The sequence below is a fragment of the Micromys minutus genome (genome assembly GCF_963924665.1).
Source record: "Micromys minutus genome assembly, chromosome: 33".
Lineage (NCBI taxonomy): Eukaryota > Metazoa > Chordata > Mammalia > Rodentia > Muridae > Micromys > Micromys minutus.
This window is the reverse complement of record NC_137968.1, coordinates 4,895,631-4,916,324: the sequence shown is the minus strand read 5'-3', so window position 1 is coordinate 4,916,324 and position 20,694 is coordinate 4,895,631. Positions and strand designations below refer to the sequence as shown.

The 20,694-nt window shown below is 45.4% G+C and overlaps 1 protein-coding gene across 1 annotated transcript in view; it reads right to left on the bottom strand.

The window, feature by feature from the left end:
* The window catches only part of ATP6V1C1 (ATPase H+ transporting V1 subunit C1), a 29,765-nt gene that overhangs the window by 8,769 nt on the left and 302 nt on the right, over nucleotides 1-20,694 (bottom strand). The window contains exons 2-8 of the mRNA XM_080909355.1: nucleotides 9,882-10,045; nucleotides 9,104-9,171; nucleotides 6,261-6,346; nucleotides 4,643-4,737; nucleotides 3,566-3,657; nucleotides 1,930-2,028; nucleotides 247-315 (exon numbers count right to left, since the gene is read on the bottom strand). Coding sequence (XP_080765481.1) covers nucleotides 247-315; nucleotides 1,930-2,028; nucleotides 3,566-3,657; nucleotides 4,643-4,737; nucleotides 6,261-6,346; nucleotides 9,104-9,171; nucleotides 9,882-10,013 — 641 coding nt within the window. The 5' untranslated portion in view covers nucleotides 10,014-10,045. The remainder of the gene's footprint in view (nucleotides 1-246; nucleotides 316-1,929; nucleotides 2,029-3,565; nucleotides 3,658-4,642; nucleotides 4,738-6,260; nucleotides 6,347-9,103; nucleotides 9,172-9,881; nucleotides 10,046-20,694) is intronic.

Below are 20,694 nucleotides of genomic sequence, written 5' to 3'. Positions count from 1 at the left end.
GTTAGGTAAATGAAGACTTGGTCCCAGAGGAGACACAGCAACAGCGGATGCACGTCTGAAGGAGGCAGTGGGCAAACAACCTCACCTCACTGTCCCTTCTAGATCTGGAATGAGGATAACTAGAGCTAACAATGTATGAAGTGAAAACAATGGCTCTAAATCACGGACCACGGGGAGATCTCCTAATCCCTTAAATGGCTGGGGGAGCTGTAGGAATCAAAGCACTGTTGCCAGACGGCTACTTACTTGCTGGACCTTGGTACCACCATTTCTGCAAGCGTTTCATACTGTTTAATCCAGTCATTGTGGTTCAGCCTGCAGAGAAGGCACAATGAACATGAGAAGGGAGACACGTTCCAAAATGAGGTCCATCAGATGTGCAGCAGAACCCGTCTCCTGCCGAGAGCGGGCCTCACAGACGTGGGATGAAGCAGGAAGTCCGGACGGCCTCCCTCACAGACAGTGACTGCTGCAGCAGAGGCACAGCCTGGTTTGTTACGGCGGCAAAGCACAGCAGAGTCTACAGTATTTTTAAACTGCATGGCTAGAGAACATAATTCATGGGAAATTACTACCATTCGGTGACCATTACAAAAGGCTAACTAAAACCCTACTTACAGACAGCAGGGCGTACCCAGGAAGCAGCTAGGACACAGTAACAATAAAGGATGCTGCCTCAAAACATTGTGCAACAGCTTTCTGGAAAGGCCACTGGTTTTGAGGGTGTGGAGACACAACTATGTGTGATTTACAGTAAAGGTTGGCAGACACAGGTAATTTATTATGTAAAATGATCTACAGGAGGTCTTGTTTACATTTTAAGATACAAAAAGCTGAAAATTTCTCAACACAATTTTTAAGTTAAGCTAAGTAAGAAGAATATGGGCAAAGGTTATTTTCCTGTAAACTATAAAAGCAAGATTAGCAGGATTTTTAGGTAAATATGTTCCAATGTTCCAGGGAACAGCTGTGTAGGGAAGCATGAAGCAAAGCCCTGCACTCCGGGCACAGTGAGTGCGTGCCTGTGAGCCCATGCTTGAGAAGTGAAGGCAGCAGCAGGGCCAGCCCCAAGCCAGCCAGACCACAGTGCCAGTTCAAGGACAGCCCTAAAAATCAGAAAACCTAAAAGCCTACACTCTCCAAGCAGAGAGATGCTCTGATCAGCTGACATTCCTCTCTGCTCTCCCCCAGGAGCGGGACTTTTCCTCCCAACTCCCTAAGCAGATGAAAGCACAGAACCAAGGCGACAGGCTGCACGCAGTGAGACTCTGAAAGTCTCAGCTTAGATCCCCAGAGAGGACAGCAGTTTAGGACCTGAAGCCACTAAACGTGTCTCCCACACCGGCTTGTTTGCCCTTGTTGAGACGGGGTCTGACTATGGACCTGGCTGGCCCGGGATCTTTTGTGCAGCCTAGGCTGGCCTCAGCTCAGAGGCCTGTCTGCCTCTGCCTGCCCTGTGCTGGGGTTAAAGGCGTGTGCCACCATTGTGCAAGCCACTCACTCCTACTCCTTCCAGACTCTCCGAAACTGTGCATGAGCAAATACTCTTACACAGGCCTAGTCAAAAGAAGATTTCAAACGGTTATTACATCAATCCAAAGGTCAGCAAACTATGTGCATTTGTGTTAGTAAACAGAATTTTGTTTATTTTATTTTATCTGTTTACAAATTCTGTGGCTGCTTCAGCTCTAATGACCATTGGCGTGGTACAGCAGAGCAGGGTTAAGAGTGGACTATCCAGACCTTTATAGGGAAAATCCACATTCTTCACTTTGCGAGTTTTGTTGTTCTTCTCTGTGCAGCCCTGGCTATCCTGGAACTCACTCTGTAGACCAGGCTGGCCTTGAACTCACAGATATCCACCTGCCTCTGCCTCCCCAGTGCTGCGTTAGAGGTGAGTGCCACTATGGCCTCTTGTAGCAGACGTACTTGGGAACTACCACCAGCAATGTGACAAGATACTCCGAGTCAAGAACAAAGTCATCTTTCTTCACAATTTCCGCCAGGCTTCGGGTTAGCAAACTTCCCCTGAAGAAGAAGAAAAGTCACTGATGGATGCTTCCGTGACACAAGGAAGAAACGCACCTCAGAGGGGTCAGTCTTAGGGGCTGGGAGAGCTGGCTCAGTGGGTAAAAGCACTAGCAAATGACCCTGATTCAACTCCCAACACCCACACGGTGGCTCAGATACAAGGGATCTGACACCCTGTGACCTCCAAGAGCCCCAGGCATGCACCTGCTCCACATACATACACTAATACACTAAAACTTGTAATTTTTTTAAAAAATGTATTTAAGAAGTCACGAGGTAGCCAGATGTACCCTACCCCTGCAACCCAAGAGGTGCCACTGCCTGTCAAAATTTGCCACTAATGTAGAACTCTGCCCTTATTTTAATTACTGTACCTCAGGTCTCCTCTTAATTACATATTCCCGATAGGACAGTATGAGTCATTGGATACCAGAGCCCACTGCACTGCTATTATGAGATTATGTCACCTAAGCCCAACCTCTGCTTTTTTCTCTCTTTCCTGGATATCATGTGATACCAGACAATTTTGGTTAATTTATACAATAACCAACTTTCAACTCAGTCTTCATCGGTCTTCCACAGGGAAATGCCTTGTCTTGTCTGTAATGCCATGTACTGAAAACTACACTTGGTGGCTCAGTGGGGACGAGCACTTGCTACACCGCGCGTGGGCCTGAGTTCAGACACCAGCATCCACGTAAGGAGCTGTGCACCTAAATCCCACGAATGTGAGAAGAGGAGACAGGGAGACACTAGGAGGGAATCCGATGACTCCGCTGTTCTCCATATGTACATGCAGACTCGTGCAAATACACAAGCACACATGAGTGCACGCACACGTGTGTGCACACACACACAAACTACCAACCACAAAGCAGCCCAAAACTATACTTGCACTAATTCTATAAGATCAACCAAATAAGATTTCAAGTCAATACTTTAAAACGTCTAAACTTAGAAACAGAGAACGTAGAAAATAATCATTATAGCACAAACAGATTAGTACATTGAAAAATATTTTAAGCAGCAGGTAATTGCTATGTAATAAATAAACGGATAGAATAATTAATTTTACACAAATTCAATAAAATATCTAATGTATTAAGGAACTAAACCAGAATTCAGGTGACAAGTCAATTTAAAACAGTTTAATGAATCAGCCACAGTGATGTGTTCTGATTGCTCAGAATCTATAAAGCTAATGAACTTTCTCCATAAAACGCTTTAAAAATCATAAAAAGGCATTTTTCATGTGTGTACACTTAGGTAAGCTTCTGTATGGCATACATACATCCCCAGAATAAAGTTGCAGACAAACTCGGCTGCCATGTGAGTGCTGGGAACCCACTCAGCCCTCAGCAGGAGCGGCCAACTGCTGAGCCCCATCTGCCTCCCCACAAACCACTGACTACAGAAACAGCACAAACTAGAACTTGTACACCCTCACAGTGTCCCCTACATGTGCTAGACACACACGTGCATGCATGCACACACCCCACACACATTTAGCATCCACAAAGACTTGAGAGCTTACGCATTCTTTCGCTCCAAATTCTGAAGATTCCCTTTCAGATTATTGTATGCAGACGCCCGAGACTTTAGGTCATTATCAATCTGAGTCACTCCCTTCAAAAGAGAAGAAAAACGGGCAAGTTATTCCTAGGTTTGCCTCTACTAATACAATTTAAATGTTTTCTGACATAAAAATATATGATTTCATTAAAAGCACAACTTTAAAAGGACATTTTAAAAATAACCAATTTCATTGCCTTTAATCCCACTTGAGAGGCAAAGGCAGGTGGATCTCTGAATTCCAGATCAGCCTGGTGTACAGAGCTAGTTCCAGGCCAGCCTGGTGTACAGAGCTAGTTCCAGATCAGCCTGGTGTACAGAGCTAGTTCCAGATCAGCCTGGTGTACAGAGCTAGTTCCAGGCCAGCCTGGTGTACAGAGCTAGTTCCAAGACAGCTAAGGCTACACAGTGAAATCCTGTCTCACAAAAACAAAGCAAAACAAAACCCAAACTTCATTATTAACAAGCTTCCTTATGAATCTTTCATACTATATTAGTCCATGTAGTTTTAACTTACCTGCTCCTGCCACATTACTTCATAAATCAAGTAAACAGACCCCAGCTTGCTAGGTTGAAGATTATTCATCAAAAGGCTTCAAGGCCAGACATGGTGGCACACATGTCTAACCCCAGCACTCAGCTGGCAGAGGTAGAAGAGACTCTGAGTTCAAGGACAGCCAGGACTACTAGAGAGACTCTGTCTCAAAAGACAACGCAAAGGGGCTGGAGAGATGGCTCAGAGGCTAAGAGCACTGGCTGTTCCTCTAGAAGACCCGGGTTTCATTCCCAGCAACCCAAACGGCAGCTCACACCTGCCTTTAACTCCAGTTTAATGGGTTCCAACACTCTCACACATATATGCAGGCAAAACACCAATGCACTTAAAATAGAAATAAACATTGAAAAAACTTTTACAAAAGGAAAAACTTAAAAAGTATTTCATAGCTGTCTGTGTGTATATATATATACATACACATATATACAAACACACACACACATACATACACATACATAATTTATAACTCATTTCTTGTCTTACCTTGGCAATTATCTCAGAGATATTTTTCAGAGACTGCTTGATTGGGTATTTGGCCATATCCCACTGGAACCTTGTTATGTAAGTAACCAAGTCAACTGAAATAAGACAATAAATTAATTACTGAAGACAAACAGCAGATTTTCTTGTCTGTTTGTCTGTTTAGATTTTTTAAGACAAGTTTCTCTGGGTAGCCTCTGGATGTCCCAGAACTCACTCTATAAACAAGGCTGACCTTGAACTTAGAGATCCATCTGCGTTTACCTCCTGACTGTTGAGATTAAAGGCATGTACCACTATGCCCAGCAGTTGGCTTGCTTCTTAACATAGGCAAAGATGATTTCTGAAGTGCTCTGATTAAATAAACGTGAATGAGATGAGAAGAACACTGAATTTAGATTTATTTTTAGTCATGTATATGAGGTGAGGGCAGGTATGTAAATATAAATGCACGTGCCTGCAGAAAGAGGCCAGAAAGACTCCCTGAAGCTGGAGCTACAGGTGGTTATGAGCTACCCAATGTGTCTGTCGGGAGTCAAATTCAGGTCCTCCTAACCACTGAGCCATCTATCCACCAGAAAACTAGAATGATTTTAAAATGATATTGTTGGATGTGGTGAACACCGTTAATCCCAGGTAAAAGTAGGCGCCTACTTAGTGAGTTCTAGGCCAGCCAGGAAATCTGAGACTGCCTCAAAAACTAATTAGTTGGTTAATTAACTTAAGTCAATAATAAGATAAAAATCTTTATAAAGCCATCATCACTGAGCAGGCTCAATATAAACATTAACTTATTGCTGCAGTCAGGTGTGTGTGTGTGTGTGTGTGTGTGTGTGTGTGTCACAAGATAAGGCAAGGCCTATGATTGGACAGTGAAAAAGATAGGTGGGGACAGAGTTTTGGAAAGGAGGAAAGAAATGCAGAGAGAGAAGGAAGACAAGATGGAGGACGAAGATGAGGCATCTCCATGTGGCTCTAAATAGCCACAGGTAGCTATGAGTATCGTATAGGGGATGGATTATTATATTACAGGACAATCTGTCCTATCTAGGTGGACAGTTTATATCAGTATCAATTGGCTCTGAGTTTATTGTGTGGACATTTTGTGGGGTGAGAATTTACTGATATAATCTGATTGATGAATTACAAGCCTCCAGAGGTCTGATTTTACCGGGTTGCTGGGAATGTGAGCAGAGTCTGCAGCAGGGAGCCGAGGCCACTGCTGGGAACCAGAGTAGCCGGCAGCAGACTGGGATGGAAACTGGGAACTTAGCGAGTCAGGCGGAGACGTTTTGCTGATTGAGGTGAAAACACCCCTAGGGTTGGTTGCTTTCTAATATTTACCAATACACATACTCTTAACTTTTAGTGGAAAAGAGGCATTACCCTGTAATAAAATCAGTCACTTCCTGGGTACTATAAGTGGAAAACAGGAGGCATCTAACTGCAATACAGCTGAGATGTCAACACATAGCTCCCAACGAAGCTGAAGAACAGCACTTCTGCAGGAGGCCTCGTAGGGCACCGTACACTACCTACGTACCGCCCAAGAGTAACAGTTACAACCTGGAACTGTGTTCCAGGGGCAGATGCAACTAGGGACCGTAACTGAAGAGCTCACCTCCACTGGCCAGCAAGTTCTCCTGAACTTTATCTTTGCTGTCCTCCAGCACATCCGCCATGTACTGAGCCACCTTCTTCACCACACTGGGAATTGAAGAAGAAAGTCATCATGTTTAGAAAAAACCCATGTTATACAGACTGTCACTCTAGGACATACTATACAATGAATCCTTACATAAAACATACGGAATAAAGTGGACCAAGGTCTGGTTATATGCAAAAAGCAACTGCAGGGCTGCAGGGTTTTATGGAAACTACATGTAAGTGTTCCTCAGTCTAGAAAGACAGTCATGAAAACAGGTCACAGTGGCACATGCCTACAACCCTAGCACTTTCAAGGTCATGTGAGGCTTTTCCCCTAACAGCCCAGGCTTGAGCAGGTGAGCAGCACGGCCCTCCGAACACACAGCTGCCTACAGCAGGCCTTCTTTCTAACCTTCAGTGTCACAGAAGAGCACTACAGCACCGGGATTATTACCTCCTTACTGCATGCGCTCATGTTAAAGTAATGTCTCCAGCTATGGTAGTACACAACTGTAATCCCAGCACTCCAAAGGCTGAGGCAGGAGGATCGTGATGAACTTTTTCAAAAAAGGGGGGCTGTGGGGGGCAGGAGGACGGGTGTCCAGAGGTGGCTGAGAAGTTATGAAAACAACATACTTCCAGAGAACCCGAGTTCAGTTTCCACCCCCAACTGTAACTGCGGTTCCAGGATCTAGGGCCTCTTGGTCTCCACTGGCATCTGTGCCCACACTGCACATACACACTGATAACACAATATACATAAAAATAAGTCCCTACAAATAAATAAAGAGCCACGCATCATTGGTTAGAGTGATTTGAATAAAAATGAGAATGTGGCCCATCAGAATGGGCCTTTAGTCTCAGTACCTGGGCAAAGGCAGGCAGGTATCTCTACAGAGAGTTCTAGGCCAGCCATGGCTACAAAGTAAGCCTCTGTCTCCAAAACAAAACAATGAAAACCAGTAAGACACTGCTTTGTACCGCAGGAGGGCTACAATGAAATCAGTCAGTGGTAGGTCCCAGCACTGAGATGACTACAGCAGGACTGCTAGAGGCGCTGGGCCAGCCTGAGCTACACCGTGAGTTCCACGGCAGCCTGGACAACACTGTGAAAACCTGTCTCAGAAAAACAAAAATAATAAAACCCAACTGCAAATATGAGCTGGTACAGCCACTGTCCAAACAGTTGGTCAGAAAGAACCAAGATCCCAGTATTCCACTCCCAGGCACACAGTCACTCAAGCAAACCGAGAGCAGCTCACAAACACGTCAGACAAAGGGGATGAACTAAGTGTTCTGCAGCTGGATCCCTGCGGCAGGACACATAATGGACAGCTGGTAGCAATGGGTACTGAGCTGGGCATGGTGGCACAAGTTTGCAATCCCAGTCAGTGTTGGAGAGCAGACAGGAGCATCCCGAAGGCTTCCTGGTCAGTGGCCCAACTTAATCTGCAAGCCCTAGAGTTCCAATGAGAGACCTTTATCAAGGAAAGGAACAAGCATGCTGACAGGAGCCTGATACAGCTGTCTCCTTGTGGGGCGCCGCCTGCACATTCTCCATTACAAGATGGCGCCGACATCCGGCTAGAGTTAGCAGTAAACAAGCCATGTGCGCACGTGCTGGGTAACTTTCCACTTCTTGAGCTCTGCCTCTCCCGTGGCGTCATAGGGCCTGATGAGTTTCAACCAATCAGGGGGCTCCGCGTCCAAGGCAAGGACTGATCCCTTTATAAGGGGACGGGCTAGATAGTTCCACTCTCTCGTTGATCTCGTTCGTCTCGTGGATCTTGTTCGTCTTGTTCGTCCTGTTCGTCTTCTTGGATTTCTTGGTCTTCTCCGTCTTTTTCGTCATGTGTAACAAGTGCTGGTTCTCGAGGATAATAAAGTTTACCGCAGAAGGATTCTATTTCGTGTGCCGCGTCGTTCTTGCAGGAGAGACGGTTGTGCGGGACATCTCCTGAGAGGCTCTGCCAGACCATGACGAATACAGAGGCGGATGCTCACAGCCAACCATTGGACTGAGAACTGGGTCCCCAATGGAGGAGTTAGAGAAGGATTGAAGGAGCTGAAGTGGTTTGCAACCCCATAAGAACAACAATACCAACCAACCAGAGCTCCCAGGAACTAAACCACCATCCAAAGAGTGCACATGGATGGACCCATGGCTCCAGCTGCACATGCAGCAGAGGATGGCCTTGTTGGGCATCAGTGGGAGGAGAAGCCCTTGGTCCTGCTAAGGCTCAATGCCCCAGTGTAAAGGAATTTCAGGGCAGGGAGGTAGGAAGGGGTAGAAGGGTGGGTGAACACCCTCATGGAAGCAGGGGAAGGGGAAAGAGGGTATGGAGGGGAAAACAGGGAAAGGGGTAATATTTAAAATGTAAATAAGAAATGTCGGGGGGGGGGGCTAGAAAGATGGCTCAGGGGTTAAAAGCACTGACTGCTCTTCCAGAGGTCCTGAGTTCAAATCCCAGCAACCACATGGTGGCTCACAACCATCTGTAATGGGATCTGATGCCCTCTTCCGGCGTGTCTGAAGACAGCTACAGTGTGCTCACATTAAATAAGTAAATCTTAAAAAAAAAAAAAAAAAAAGGTAGATGGCTCTTGACATCCATGTGCAACTGAGCATACATGTGCATGAACATGCTTGGACACACAGGTGCACATACATATATACATAAAACATTGATACACAGAGAAAAATAGTCATCTCCTAAAATCATTCAACTAGAACTGTATCTGGAATGACTCTCCAGACAGCCTGGTTCTGACAACACCGTCTCACCCTGTTCAATCCCACACAAGCAGATACGTTACCCTTCTACAAATGCATCCAGTTTAGCCAGTTCATCCGACAAGCCAACCAAGACATCCAAGGTGCCAACCTGGAAGGGAAGCTCAGCTTAGTACTCAGTCCATGCTTCCAAGTAAATCCTTGAGCTCCCATTCCTTCTGTCTCCTCAGGGCTGGGATTATGGCCTACACCACCCCCCAGCTCCACACCCCTTTACAACTGAGGTGTCTTTATCTGAAGGGCCTACAAATCTTTTATTCTCCATTTATTTAATGAAGTATAGCACAAAAGGTCTATTAAACATTTAAGTCAGTTGTATGTACGAGTTAATTCTCTGTGGGCACTGTGAAGTCCTGCTCTACACAAGCCCTGCAGTGGGTCTGTGGGTGTCCATCACTGCTAGACTGGTCATCGGTCTTTAAACAATGCTAAATACATTAACTGGATTAAATAATGCCTCAGTAGGGACTGTGATAACAGAATAGAAACTTAACGACAGACATATTGCTGTGATATTTAAATATATATACCAAGATTTTTCTCTTCTGAAAATCCCACTTTGTGATGCAATATCTAGGCTTCCTTATAATTTATGGAATCAGAAGACTCACAAGATGTGACTTCAGAGTTTCCTTGAGACATTCAAAGCCTCTGAGCCACTCTACATTAAGTCAATAGCTAGAAAGGAGCAACTTGTTTTTCTCAAGGAACTAAAATCTGATTCTGCCAAAACAGAGAGCCCTGGCCAGGCTCCTCTGACAAACTCACAGTCCTCTCACAGTGCAGTCACCGTCACCTCACCTTTAAGTCAGGAATGTTGAACTTGGAAGAGACGGCAAGGTTATTGTTCTTGGTGGTGGCTGCATGTAGCTTCTCCCATGTTTGCTGACAGGTTTTCTCCCCAGGAGCAGATATGAGCCAGAACTCGGTCATGTTTGTTACTTCTTTAGCAACCAAGGGAGATGCTGAAATGTTAAAACAGAGCAGTAACATTTAATGTCTTACAGAACAACCTTACAACAAACAGGATCTAAAATGCCCCCAGAAGCCCGTGTCACAAGGCTTGTTCCCTAGGCAGCGGGACTACTGGGAGACTATAAAACAGGTGTGGGGGTGAGAGCTTGTGAGAAGTTAGGTCACTTGGAAAAAGCACTTAAAGGGGATACTGGGGCTCTGTCCCCACTCTCCTTCCCCTCTATTTTTTTTTTATTTTTTAATATTTATTTACATATATGAGTATACTGTAGCTGTTTTCAGACACACCAGAAGGGCATCAGATCTCATTACAGATGGTTGTGAGCCACCGTGTGGTTGCTGGGATTTGAACTCAGGACCTCTGGAAGAGCAGTCAGTGCTCTTCACTGCTGAGCCATCTCCCTAGCCCCCACCTCAACCCCTTCTCTATCTAGGGTCTCATTATTCTGTCCAAGGTGGCCTCAAACTTTTGGGCTCAAGATACCATCCCACTTGGCTCCCTAAATGGCTGCAATTACAAGAACATGATGTCACCAAGCTTGGCTTCTCTTTTTTGCTCTCACCAGCATGAAGAAAACAGGACTTCCCAGCTACAAAAGCAGGCTTGATGCATTGACACCAGCAGCCCCAACAGCTATTGGCCTCTTCACTGTCTTCACCTAAGCTTATCAGAGGATCTACTTGCCTCTTTAAGCCTCTGGTTGTTTTGCTTGTTGGCCAGTATGGAGATTAAATCCAGGACCTGGAGCTTGACAGGTAAGCACTCTGACCAATGCTTTCCCAGTCCTCCTGAGACAGGGTCTCACTGAACTAAGTTGGCCCATCGTTCCCCTATAACCCAGGCAGGCCTTGAACTTTCAATCCTCCTGCTTTGGCATCCCAAGTAGATAGGATTACAGGCGTGTACTAGAGCAGTCTGAACCACCTTTAATAAAGCACAGCTCTGGGAAAATGGATGATGTATTACATGTTTATACCAGCAGATCTGGGTGTATTTTCTACTCGCTGTCTGTCTAAATGGCAGGTGAGGAAACAACTGTTCTAATTCTTCCTGACAACAGTGTCACATCTGCTGGGCTTAGCCTCTCTACCAGTGTGAGCCAGCAGATGTCTGTTCCACCATCCTAAACACCTTTCCTGGCCCACACATGTCCAAGACTCCCAGAAACAGGAAAGAAGACCCTATTTCCTCATCTATAAATACCTGCCTCTATACTCACTCCACTGAGTGTTTATCAGCATAAAAGGAAATAATGTCACAAATCATCCTACACACAGTGAAGCAGTATCTGGAGAAGTCACAGAAGCTAAGTCTTGCTTTTAACTGGAGCCCTTTTGGAAGAGGACAAAATGGCCTTTGAGCTTGGTATTGTACTGCACACACATATCTGCAAATTGTCAAGTTCCATTCTCACAATAACCCTATGAAATAAACACTCACAGCTTAGTCATTTACCTGAGGGCACAACTCACAACTGGGATCGAGTCTAACAGTGGATACCGCAGGCCATGTTCTCCAAGGGACTGTGCTAGATAAGAGTGCTGAGCTGTGTGTGTGTCCGTGCCCTCAGCTGTCAGGACAGGACCTAGACAGTCAGAAAGTCTGTGAACTCCATGCTGGCTGTGTGGTCTGCCATTCTTCACATCTGCTAACATACGTCACATACGCGTTACGATACCGTTCATGAAGTCACTGGTCATATACTAATCCGCCGTGGTACATTACTGAGTACTGCATTGTACCTTCCTTTAGAGATGGTGGGAGGACAGAACAGACGGCTCAGTGGGTGAAGGAACATAACACCAAGCTTCACAACCAAGCTCCGTCCCTGTTTCCTACAAGCTGTTCTCTGGCTTCCACACATGTGTGCACATACTAACGTGTGCACACATATTACGTGGTTTTTTAAAAAATGTCTGAGATAGAGTCTTACTATAAAACCCTGGCTGGCCTGGAGTTTGTTGTGTAGACTAATATATATATATATAAATGAACCTCAAACTCAGAGACCAGCCTGCCTCTGCTTCCTAACTGCTGGAATTAAAGGTTGTACCACCAAGCACAAGCCCTTTTTTCTTTTTTCTTTTAAAGACAATGCCGTGCTTTATTCTAAATCCCTCAGGTCTGGATTCAAGAAAAGTCGGAGAAGCAGAAAAGGGAGTGGAGAAAGAGAACAAGGCTATTGTGTTGGCCTCACTCAGGTACAGCCTTCTCTGCTCAGCCTCTGCTCAATCTCCCATCAAGAGCCCCACAAGAGCTGCTCACGCTTCTGTGGACTTTACCTGTCGACCTTAGACAGACTTCGTCCATCCCAAAGTCAGCAGGATCAACTGACCACAGCGCAGCCTCCTCGACAGGAGAGCTGTGGGGCGGCAGAGCTCACTGACTTCCTCTGGGTTCCTGCACTGTGTGATACCCACTGTTTCTCCACCTAGCTTGACCAGATCTGTAGGTGTTTGTGGTTGGAAAGTGAGCCCATTTCAGCCAGAAGCTCAAATCCAAACACATCACAAACAATAATAAACACGAAATTAAATAACTTATAAAGTATCTTACAATTCAATGATTTTAAAAGCCATCCTACAGACAAAGCAGACGATCCGCAGGTGTCAGGACCCCTGGATCAGAAGCAGGTGCTCCCATGATGACCGGGTGAGTGTGTTATGAGAGGTAGCAATAGTGTGTAATGAACAGCTGGGTATGGTGGTACACACCCTAATCCCAGCACTTGGGAGGCAGAGGCAGGTGGATCACTCAGTTCAAGACCAACCTGGTCTACAAAGTCTGTTCGAGGACAGCCAGGGCCACTCAAAGAAACACTATCTCCAAAGAAAACGTGGCAGGGAAGGCGGTAGCTGGAGAAACAAAACAAACCAACAAAAAAGTTGGCTAAATGCAGAGCATTAAGAACCACCTAGCATCTTAAGTTATAACACTAAGATTATTTTTACTCTACTGAGTTTAGAATGATTTATGTGCATATCTGAATCTACTTTTCACGTGATTTTGAGTGGTAACTAGTACACTGATTAAGCAAACAGAAATGAATATATGGTATAGAACAAAACAAAACCTAGGTAAATTTTCACTTTGCTCAAGAACAAACAACTTGCTGGGCATAGTGGCACTTGCTTTAATCCCAGTGAAATACTGTCTTCAAAGGAGCACAGGGGTGTTCCTGGAGGGATGGCTCAGCAGTTAAGAGCACTCGCTGTTCTTCCAGAGGACCTGGGTTCAATCCCCAGACCTACATGGCTGCTCATACCGGTCTGTAATTCCAATTCCAGGGCTTCTGATACCTTCACGCAGATATGCATGCAGGCAAACACCTGGTGTGATGGTACATGCCTATAATCTGAGCACTAGGGAAACTGAGGCAGGAGAATCTAGAATTCAGGCCAGCCTAGGCAACACAGTAAGTTGCAGTCCTGAGTGAATATGGGGGTGGAGGTAAGGGGATAGTGAATGTGTCAAGTACAGAATACAAACCATTCTGAGTGTCCTGTGTACAGGGAACAGATGGCTCTGTGCCCAGTTTCCTCTCCAGGTAGCAGAAGGCTGAATGACTCCTCACACATATGCACCAAGTTCTGGTTCCCACTTGGAATGAAATCTGAATCTGCCCTCGGCCCTTGGCTGCATTTTTCCTGCCTTATCCTCACAAACCTCCAGGATTCTTCTCTTCCACCTTAGCTTCAAAGCTACCCTTAGTCCTCTTTCCTATTTTGCCTCTTGGCTCAGTTCACTTTGCACAAACTCTCTTTGCCTATAAAAACCACCCAGGACATTTTCTCAACTAAGTTCGTTTTTCCACCAAATCTAGCAACATATGCCCAACTACATCTCTCCCAATCCACGTCCACTGAACCCAAGTAAACATTCCAACTATATCAAGGCAGATACATATTTTACGTCTAGTCTCTTATTTAACTAGTAACTGTTTTCAATTTAGGATCTTATTTCTCTCAAATCCCTGGAACTGTGGCTGTCTTTGAGAAGCAAAACGAATGAAATGTAGTCCCTGTCATCAAGGAACTTCCCATGATGGCCACAGACCTTCTCACAGATATGAGAAGGTGGGTAAAGAGAGATATGAGGGAGGCCCACGCAGAGACCAGGACAGGAAAACAACCTCAGCACAAGGCACTAAGCCCAAATACAAAGAGGGAAAGCATGGGTGCAAAGCTCTGGGATTGTTTAGTTACTACATCTCTTACCTAGGATAACTTGAAAGCTAGAATCATTCTCCTACCACACTGATTTAAATGTAAAGCAAAAACAATAATGTAGTAACTTACACAGCACCACAAAAGGTGTGGCACTAGGCCCAGGCAGATGAGAGCAGCTAGCAGACAAACCCAAAGAGGGCAACCACAGAAAACAGGATTCACCCCAGCCCTGCACTGATTGTAATGCTTTCAAGAAACACTGTAGTCCAGCTGTGGTGGCATACACCAATCACTCTAGCACTTGGAAAACTGATTCATCAAGTTTGAGGCTATCCTAATTGACAACGGTGACTTCCAGGTCAGCCTGAACTTTAGACAGTGAGACCTTGTCTCAGAAGGAAGGACTGAACAAAGGCAAGAAGGAAGCTGCCTGTCTGGCTAGCAGCACGCTATTCTTTTGAAACGCACTCATCCCTAACAGCCAGTCCAAGTCCACATGAATTAAGGATGGAAGATGGTCTGGATGCAAAATGGCTTCCTTTCTGGTCCTTCAAATTACAGTCAGCCCTCCACATCCAAGGATTCCTATCTAAAGGAGAGCCAGTGAGATGGTGCAGCGGGTAAGGGTACAAGGGCACTTGCCACCAAGCCTGATGGCTTGAACCCAATACACAAGAACTTCATGATGGAGAGCACTGACCACACACACACACACACACACACACACGTTTTTAAAAGTCAAAACATACTGTGAGAACATATGTGCCAGTGATGTCCATGTCTAGACTCTTCCTTTATCATTATTCCCTGAGCAAAGTAACAACTTACACACATGCCCACTGCACACTTAACACCGACAGTTAACACTGTCAGTTTACAGTGTACAGGGCATGTGTGTAGTGGCATGGAGACACTCAGCCACAGGGAAGAGGGAAGAAGTTCAAAGAAGTCCTTCTGACCCCAAGGACAGCAGAGTGTACTAGAGCAACATATTCCAACAGGCATAGGAAATGGCCTGCTGCAGGGAAAGCACAACAGCCCTCCAAAGAGCACCCCACCTTTGCAGATGAGACTCGGTTGTCATACCCAACCCTACAGTATCCTTACTACTGTACAAATAAAGGTTTCTGCTTTGCATATGAAAGCAGAAAGCAACCTTCACAGCAAAAGCATCTTAGTTATGTTGGAGGAAGAAAAACTTGTTCCTAGCTTGTCTAATTGTTTCTAGCATCTAAAGAGAGACTCACCTTTCAATGTTTCCAGACTTTATATGAGATTAGAACTGTTAAACTTTGTATCATCACTTTAACTCTTTCAAGTTTCATTTGTAAGTGAAACAATATTGACTACCCGAGTGTCTCCAGCACATTCAATATGACAGGAAGCAGTCTCTAATCAGCTTAGTTCATAAACACCTATCTCGTCACCTCAGTATCAAGTAGATTTGTAAACAGAGTTTTGCAGATGCCTCTCAACAAGTAGGAAGAGTCCAAGGAAGGTTAGCCCAGGAGAGCCCGCTGTCCTCTTGGAATGTACTCAAAGCCCATGCTTTGGAGCTGGGGAAAGGAGCTCAGATCCTTCATGGTACTTGCCTAGCAAGCCTGAAGCCCTAAGTTCTATCCCCAATACAATTATGTGTGGTGGCACACACCTGTACTCCTAGCACTTGGGGAAGTAGAGACAGGAGGATCCAAAGTTCAGTCACCCTTGATTACATACAGTTCTAGGTGAGACCAGCCTAGGTCACATGAGAATCTTTCAAAAAGGATAAAAGATCACCATACAAAACACAATGTTGGAAAGTACCTAGCAATTTTTGGTAGAGCTATGACACTTGAACTGGCACACCGGGCAGCACGTGTAGTGTCTATCACTGTAAGTCATTAACTAGACAGAACGCTCTCAGAATCTCAGCATCTCGGAGACTGGAAGGTAGAGTTTGAGGTTAGCTTGGACTATAAGGAGCACTAGGCCAACCTAGGTTATAAAACAGGGCCAAGGAGATGGCTCAGCTGGGTAAGAGCCCTAGCTATACAGCCTGAGGATCCAAGTTCTATCCCCAGGACCTGCGTAAAAGGGGGCCTGGGAGGCACACAGCTGTAATCCCGGTACGCCTTCCTCAAGATGACAGCAGTGACGGGAGACTCACCCCAGTGTTCAACGCTGTCTTCTGACCTCCACAGCACTCATAGCTCATGAACCCCAGCCCAGCTCTACCACCACCTCGCAGGGCTGGTCATTTATAACCACTCATAATTTATAGTGATCTCTCAGATGTAATATATAATATACTCAAGTCTGAAATTTAAGTTAAAGGTTTAAAATCAGGGCCAGGGACATGGCTAACCTATAGAACACACGCCTGTCTACACAGACTCTGATTCAATTCCCCACATCGCATCCCTTAAAGAACAACACATATTGAATCATGAGGAATGAAAAGCAGTTCAGTATGTTAAGCAATCTGGTGACAAATTCTAGAGCAGATGCCTTACTGCTCCTTTAGAGCAGAACAGTTAATGAAGATACCTGTCCGAAGTCACAGCTGGTAAGAAACCTACTTAAGTTCTCACAGCTAGAAATACTAAAATGTAGTTTCTGCAGCTAATAGTAAAAACCATTAAAAGAAAAACTGAATTCACAGAAGTATTCTCTTATTTTCTGTATCTTAAATGGTTGAATATTTGCCAATGTACGTGACAACAGCACTGCTTATCTGTCTCCATGAGATGCACAGGACCATCTCAGTTGGTGGATGTGTCTAAACATGGGAGAATTCTGTCTAAAACAACGTTAGCACTATAGTTCAGAAGCCCTGAACTAGTACAGCCTCAGTGGTGAAGTTAACAGGCCAGGGGCTGGAGATGGCTCAACAGTTAAGAGCATTCGCTGCTCTTGCAGAAGAACCAGGTTCCGTTCCCAACACTGAACTCAGCTCATAACTGCCATCCAGTTCCAGGGGACCCAGTGCCTTCTCTGGCTTCCACAAGCACCAGGCACAAGTGGTATATATGACATACGTGCACGCAAAATAAAAGCAATTTATTTTTAAAAGTTAGTGCACCGGTCAACTGTGTTAACTTATAAATCGCTTCCTATTTATTCAGTCTGCTTTAATCGCTTAGGAAATGCCTGCCTCTCCTCACTCCCCGACATAGGTCGCAATATAGAGCCCCAGCTGACATTAAATTCAGAGATTCTCATGCCTTTGCCTCACAAGTGCTGAGATTCAAGGTACGCATCACAACTGGCATCACATCTTTCTATAAAATGCCAGTACTGCATTCATCCAACATTTTATTTTCAAATGCCCATCATATTCCTCATATCTAATGAGACTCTTTACCCTGCTATAACATAAGCACCTCTCCTCCACTGACTACTGGACTCAATCCTCTGAACTCAGTGTGTGTGTGTGTGTGTGTTCGCATGCTCTCACACACATCAAGTACATTTCCCACTGGAGAATGCTGTTCCATTACTTAGCTTACAGATGAGATGAGTCTGGTGATGCAGGTATCATATTGACAATTAGGAGGCAGAGGCAGAAGGATCAGGAGTTCGAGGCTCACTTTGGTTTAATGTCTAAACTCTTTCCAAGAACACCACGCTAATTTTGTCTTTAACACTGATAATAGCGGGTGTGTGGTTGCACACATCTTTAGTCCCAGCTCTTGGAGGCAGAGACAGGCGGAACTCAGAGTTTGAGGCCAGCCTGATCTACAAAACAAGTTCCAGGACAGCCAGCTATCACTCACACACACACACACACACACACACACACACACACACACACACACACACACAAAATAAACCTTGCCTCAAGAGGGAAAAAAAAATGATGAAATGGAAATCAAATGCAAATTAATTTGTAGTTAAAATGAAACAGCTCTATATCCAAACAGTACAAACAGCACACTCTCAGACAGGATAGTCTGGACAAGAACAAACTACAGCAGAAACTTAGTCAAAACTATTGCTATTCTAAGCAAAATCGAGTACAAAGGGGGAGAAGGATTACACTTGTGCTCCAGCACAGGCAGACAGGTAGTTTCAGGTCAACTGGGGGTGTATACATCAAAAAGAAGGCTTACTGCCAACCAAGGGACTGGGGCCTGCAGAGGCCCTTTGCAGAGGTTCACTGTGGCATGCTAGTCTTGCTCTTGACCAATGGACATTATCCTACAAGTTAGGGCAATAATCAGAATCCAATTTCTGAAGCCCTTAAGTTTTAGGTTTAAGAAAAAACAAGGGCTGGAGAGATGGCAGTTAAGAGAACTGACAGCTCTTCCAGAGGTCCTGAGTTCAAATCCCAGCATCCACATGGTGGCTCACAAACATCTGTAATGGGATCCGATGCCCTTTTCCGGTGTGTCTGAAGACAGCTAAAGTGTACTCACATATAAACAATAAGTAATGAGAATGCTAAGGCTTACAAACATGCTGGGTGTTGCAGGCCAACCTGGTCTACAGAGTGAGCTCCAGGACAGCCAGGACTATACAGAGAAACCCTGTCTCAGAAAGATAAAGATTTACAAACACACACACACACACACACACATGCTAGCACTCAGGAGGCAGAGGCAGGCAGATTTCTGCATTCAAGGACAGCATCATCTACATAAAAAAAGTAAAAAAATAAATACACACAAAAAGATGAGTTTTTAATCCCAACACTCAGAAAGTGAGTGTATCTCTGTGGGGTCAAGGTCAGCCTAGTCTATACAGTGAGTTCTAGGACAGCCAGGGCTGCATAGAGAGATCCGGTCTTCAAAAAAAAAAAAAAAAAAACGCCTGTCCCAACATTCCGGATGCAGAGGACTATTTCTTGAGATCTGATCTGGTATCTGCAACGTAACCAAAAGACAAAAGGTCCTGCAGTTCTGAGCTGAAAACCTGGGGCTCCAACTTCAGCGAGACTCACTTGCGGCCACACTGTGCTGCCACCTCGAGCGCTGCAGCTCACCGTGCCGCTCCTCATCTTCTCGCACAGGACAGTGCACAGACCATTCTCACAGAAAAGCAATCTGGGACTTTCCAGACAGGGTCCTGCTATGCAGCCAGGCTGACTCAAAGTGTGGGGGCCTTGTGGGGCCACAGTCTGTGTCCACTGCTTATAAACCTCACAGGATCCCCTTTGAATCTAACAGAAAAGCCCTGCACAGTCTGACTCCAGCTTCCTCCACATCCACACCTTTCTCATTCCAGGCTCCCGGCAAGTTCCGGAAAGGTGTGTTGGCAAACAGTCCCCTCAACCTAGAAAGTTCTTTCCACTCCTGCCTGCTCATCCCCTTTTCACACAAACCTCTTCTCAGACCTTAGGTTAAGTCACATCCTCAGCAAAGCCTTCTTTGAATCTCCCAAAAAGGTCCTGTACAGCTCGGCACTGCTCCATTATTCCTTAGGAGTAGATTTTACCTTTGTATAACATTTTCCCTTTTTAGCTTTGGTTGGCTCTGCCTCCCAAGAGCTAGGATTGAGCTATGATAAAGTTGAGCGCTCCATCCATCACACGTCACATGTATGACTATTAAAACCTATATCCTCCATATTTGTCTGGAAGCTCTGAGAGCAGAGTCCCTGTCTGCTTCCTAAGCCTTAGCACCCCATAGTGTCTATCAGAGAGCATGCACTATATGAACAAGTATCACCAGACTTTAAAACTATTTCCCACTTTTCCACAATGCAGCCAACCACTAACCTGGCCTTGGCACCCCTGAAACATGGCTTCTTCTCTCATCGGCCCTCAAATAACAGGGCTTCTGCTGAACAAAAAGTTCTCCTTTGTTTCCTCCAATCCCACCGATTTGCCAAGACCCAAATTCAAGTTTTCTTTTCTCCAGGATACTTTCCTCCTCTTCTTGTTTCTCCCAATTCTATACGACCTCATCTTTCCCCTGTGACTTCTCTTCCCGCCATCAATGTGAACTTCTAGGGCTGGGCTATTCACAACCCACCTCTCCATTCCCGGGCCACCACTAAATACTGAGCGGACATTTCCCCCCCACCCCCCGACACATCCTTCCTCTGAGAAAAATACTAGCTTCCCTCTTATGCCTCATAGGTGATTCAATGTGCCTTATAAGAGATTCTGTCCGCAAGTTCCTTTTCGGGGATTTTGTTTAACCCTCCCAACCCCCACCGCAATCTAGTGAAATGTCTTTAGCTGCCTGTATCCCTGTTGCGTCCACTGCCTACAATGACCCCCGTGTCCTCTGTGACCGCCCCCTACCTGCAGTGGGCACCTCTTCAGCCCTGAAAACTGTCATTCCTTCTACTCACATAGAGGCATGAACACCCAGTGGAGACTGGACACACACACACACACATCTTCATCGGAGGCATTCTTATCACTTCCCACCTTCTCACAAGTGACTAGGACTCGCTGGGACTCCCATCCGAGAAGGACCCGAATGTACACTTCTCCCTTCTGCACCGAGTAACCCTCCTGGGCTCCTTCCGCCTCCTC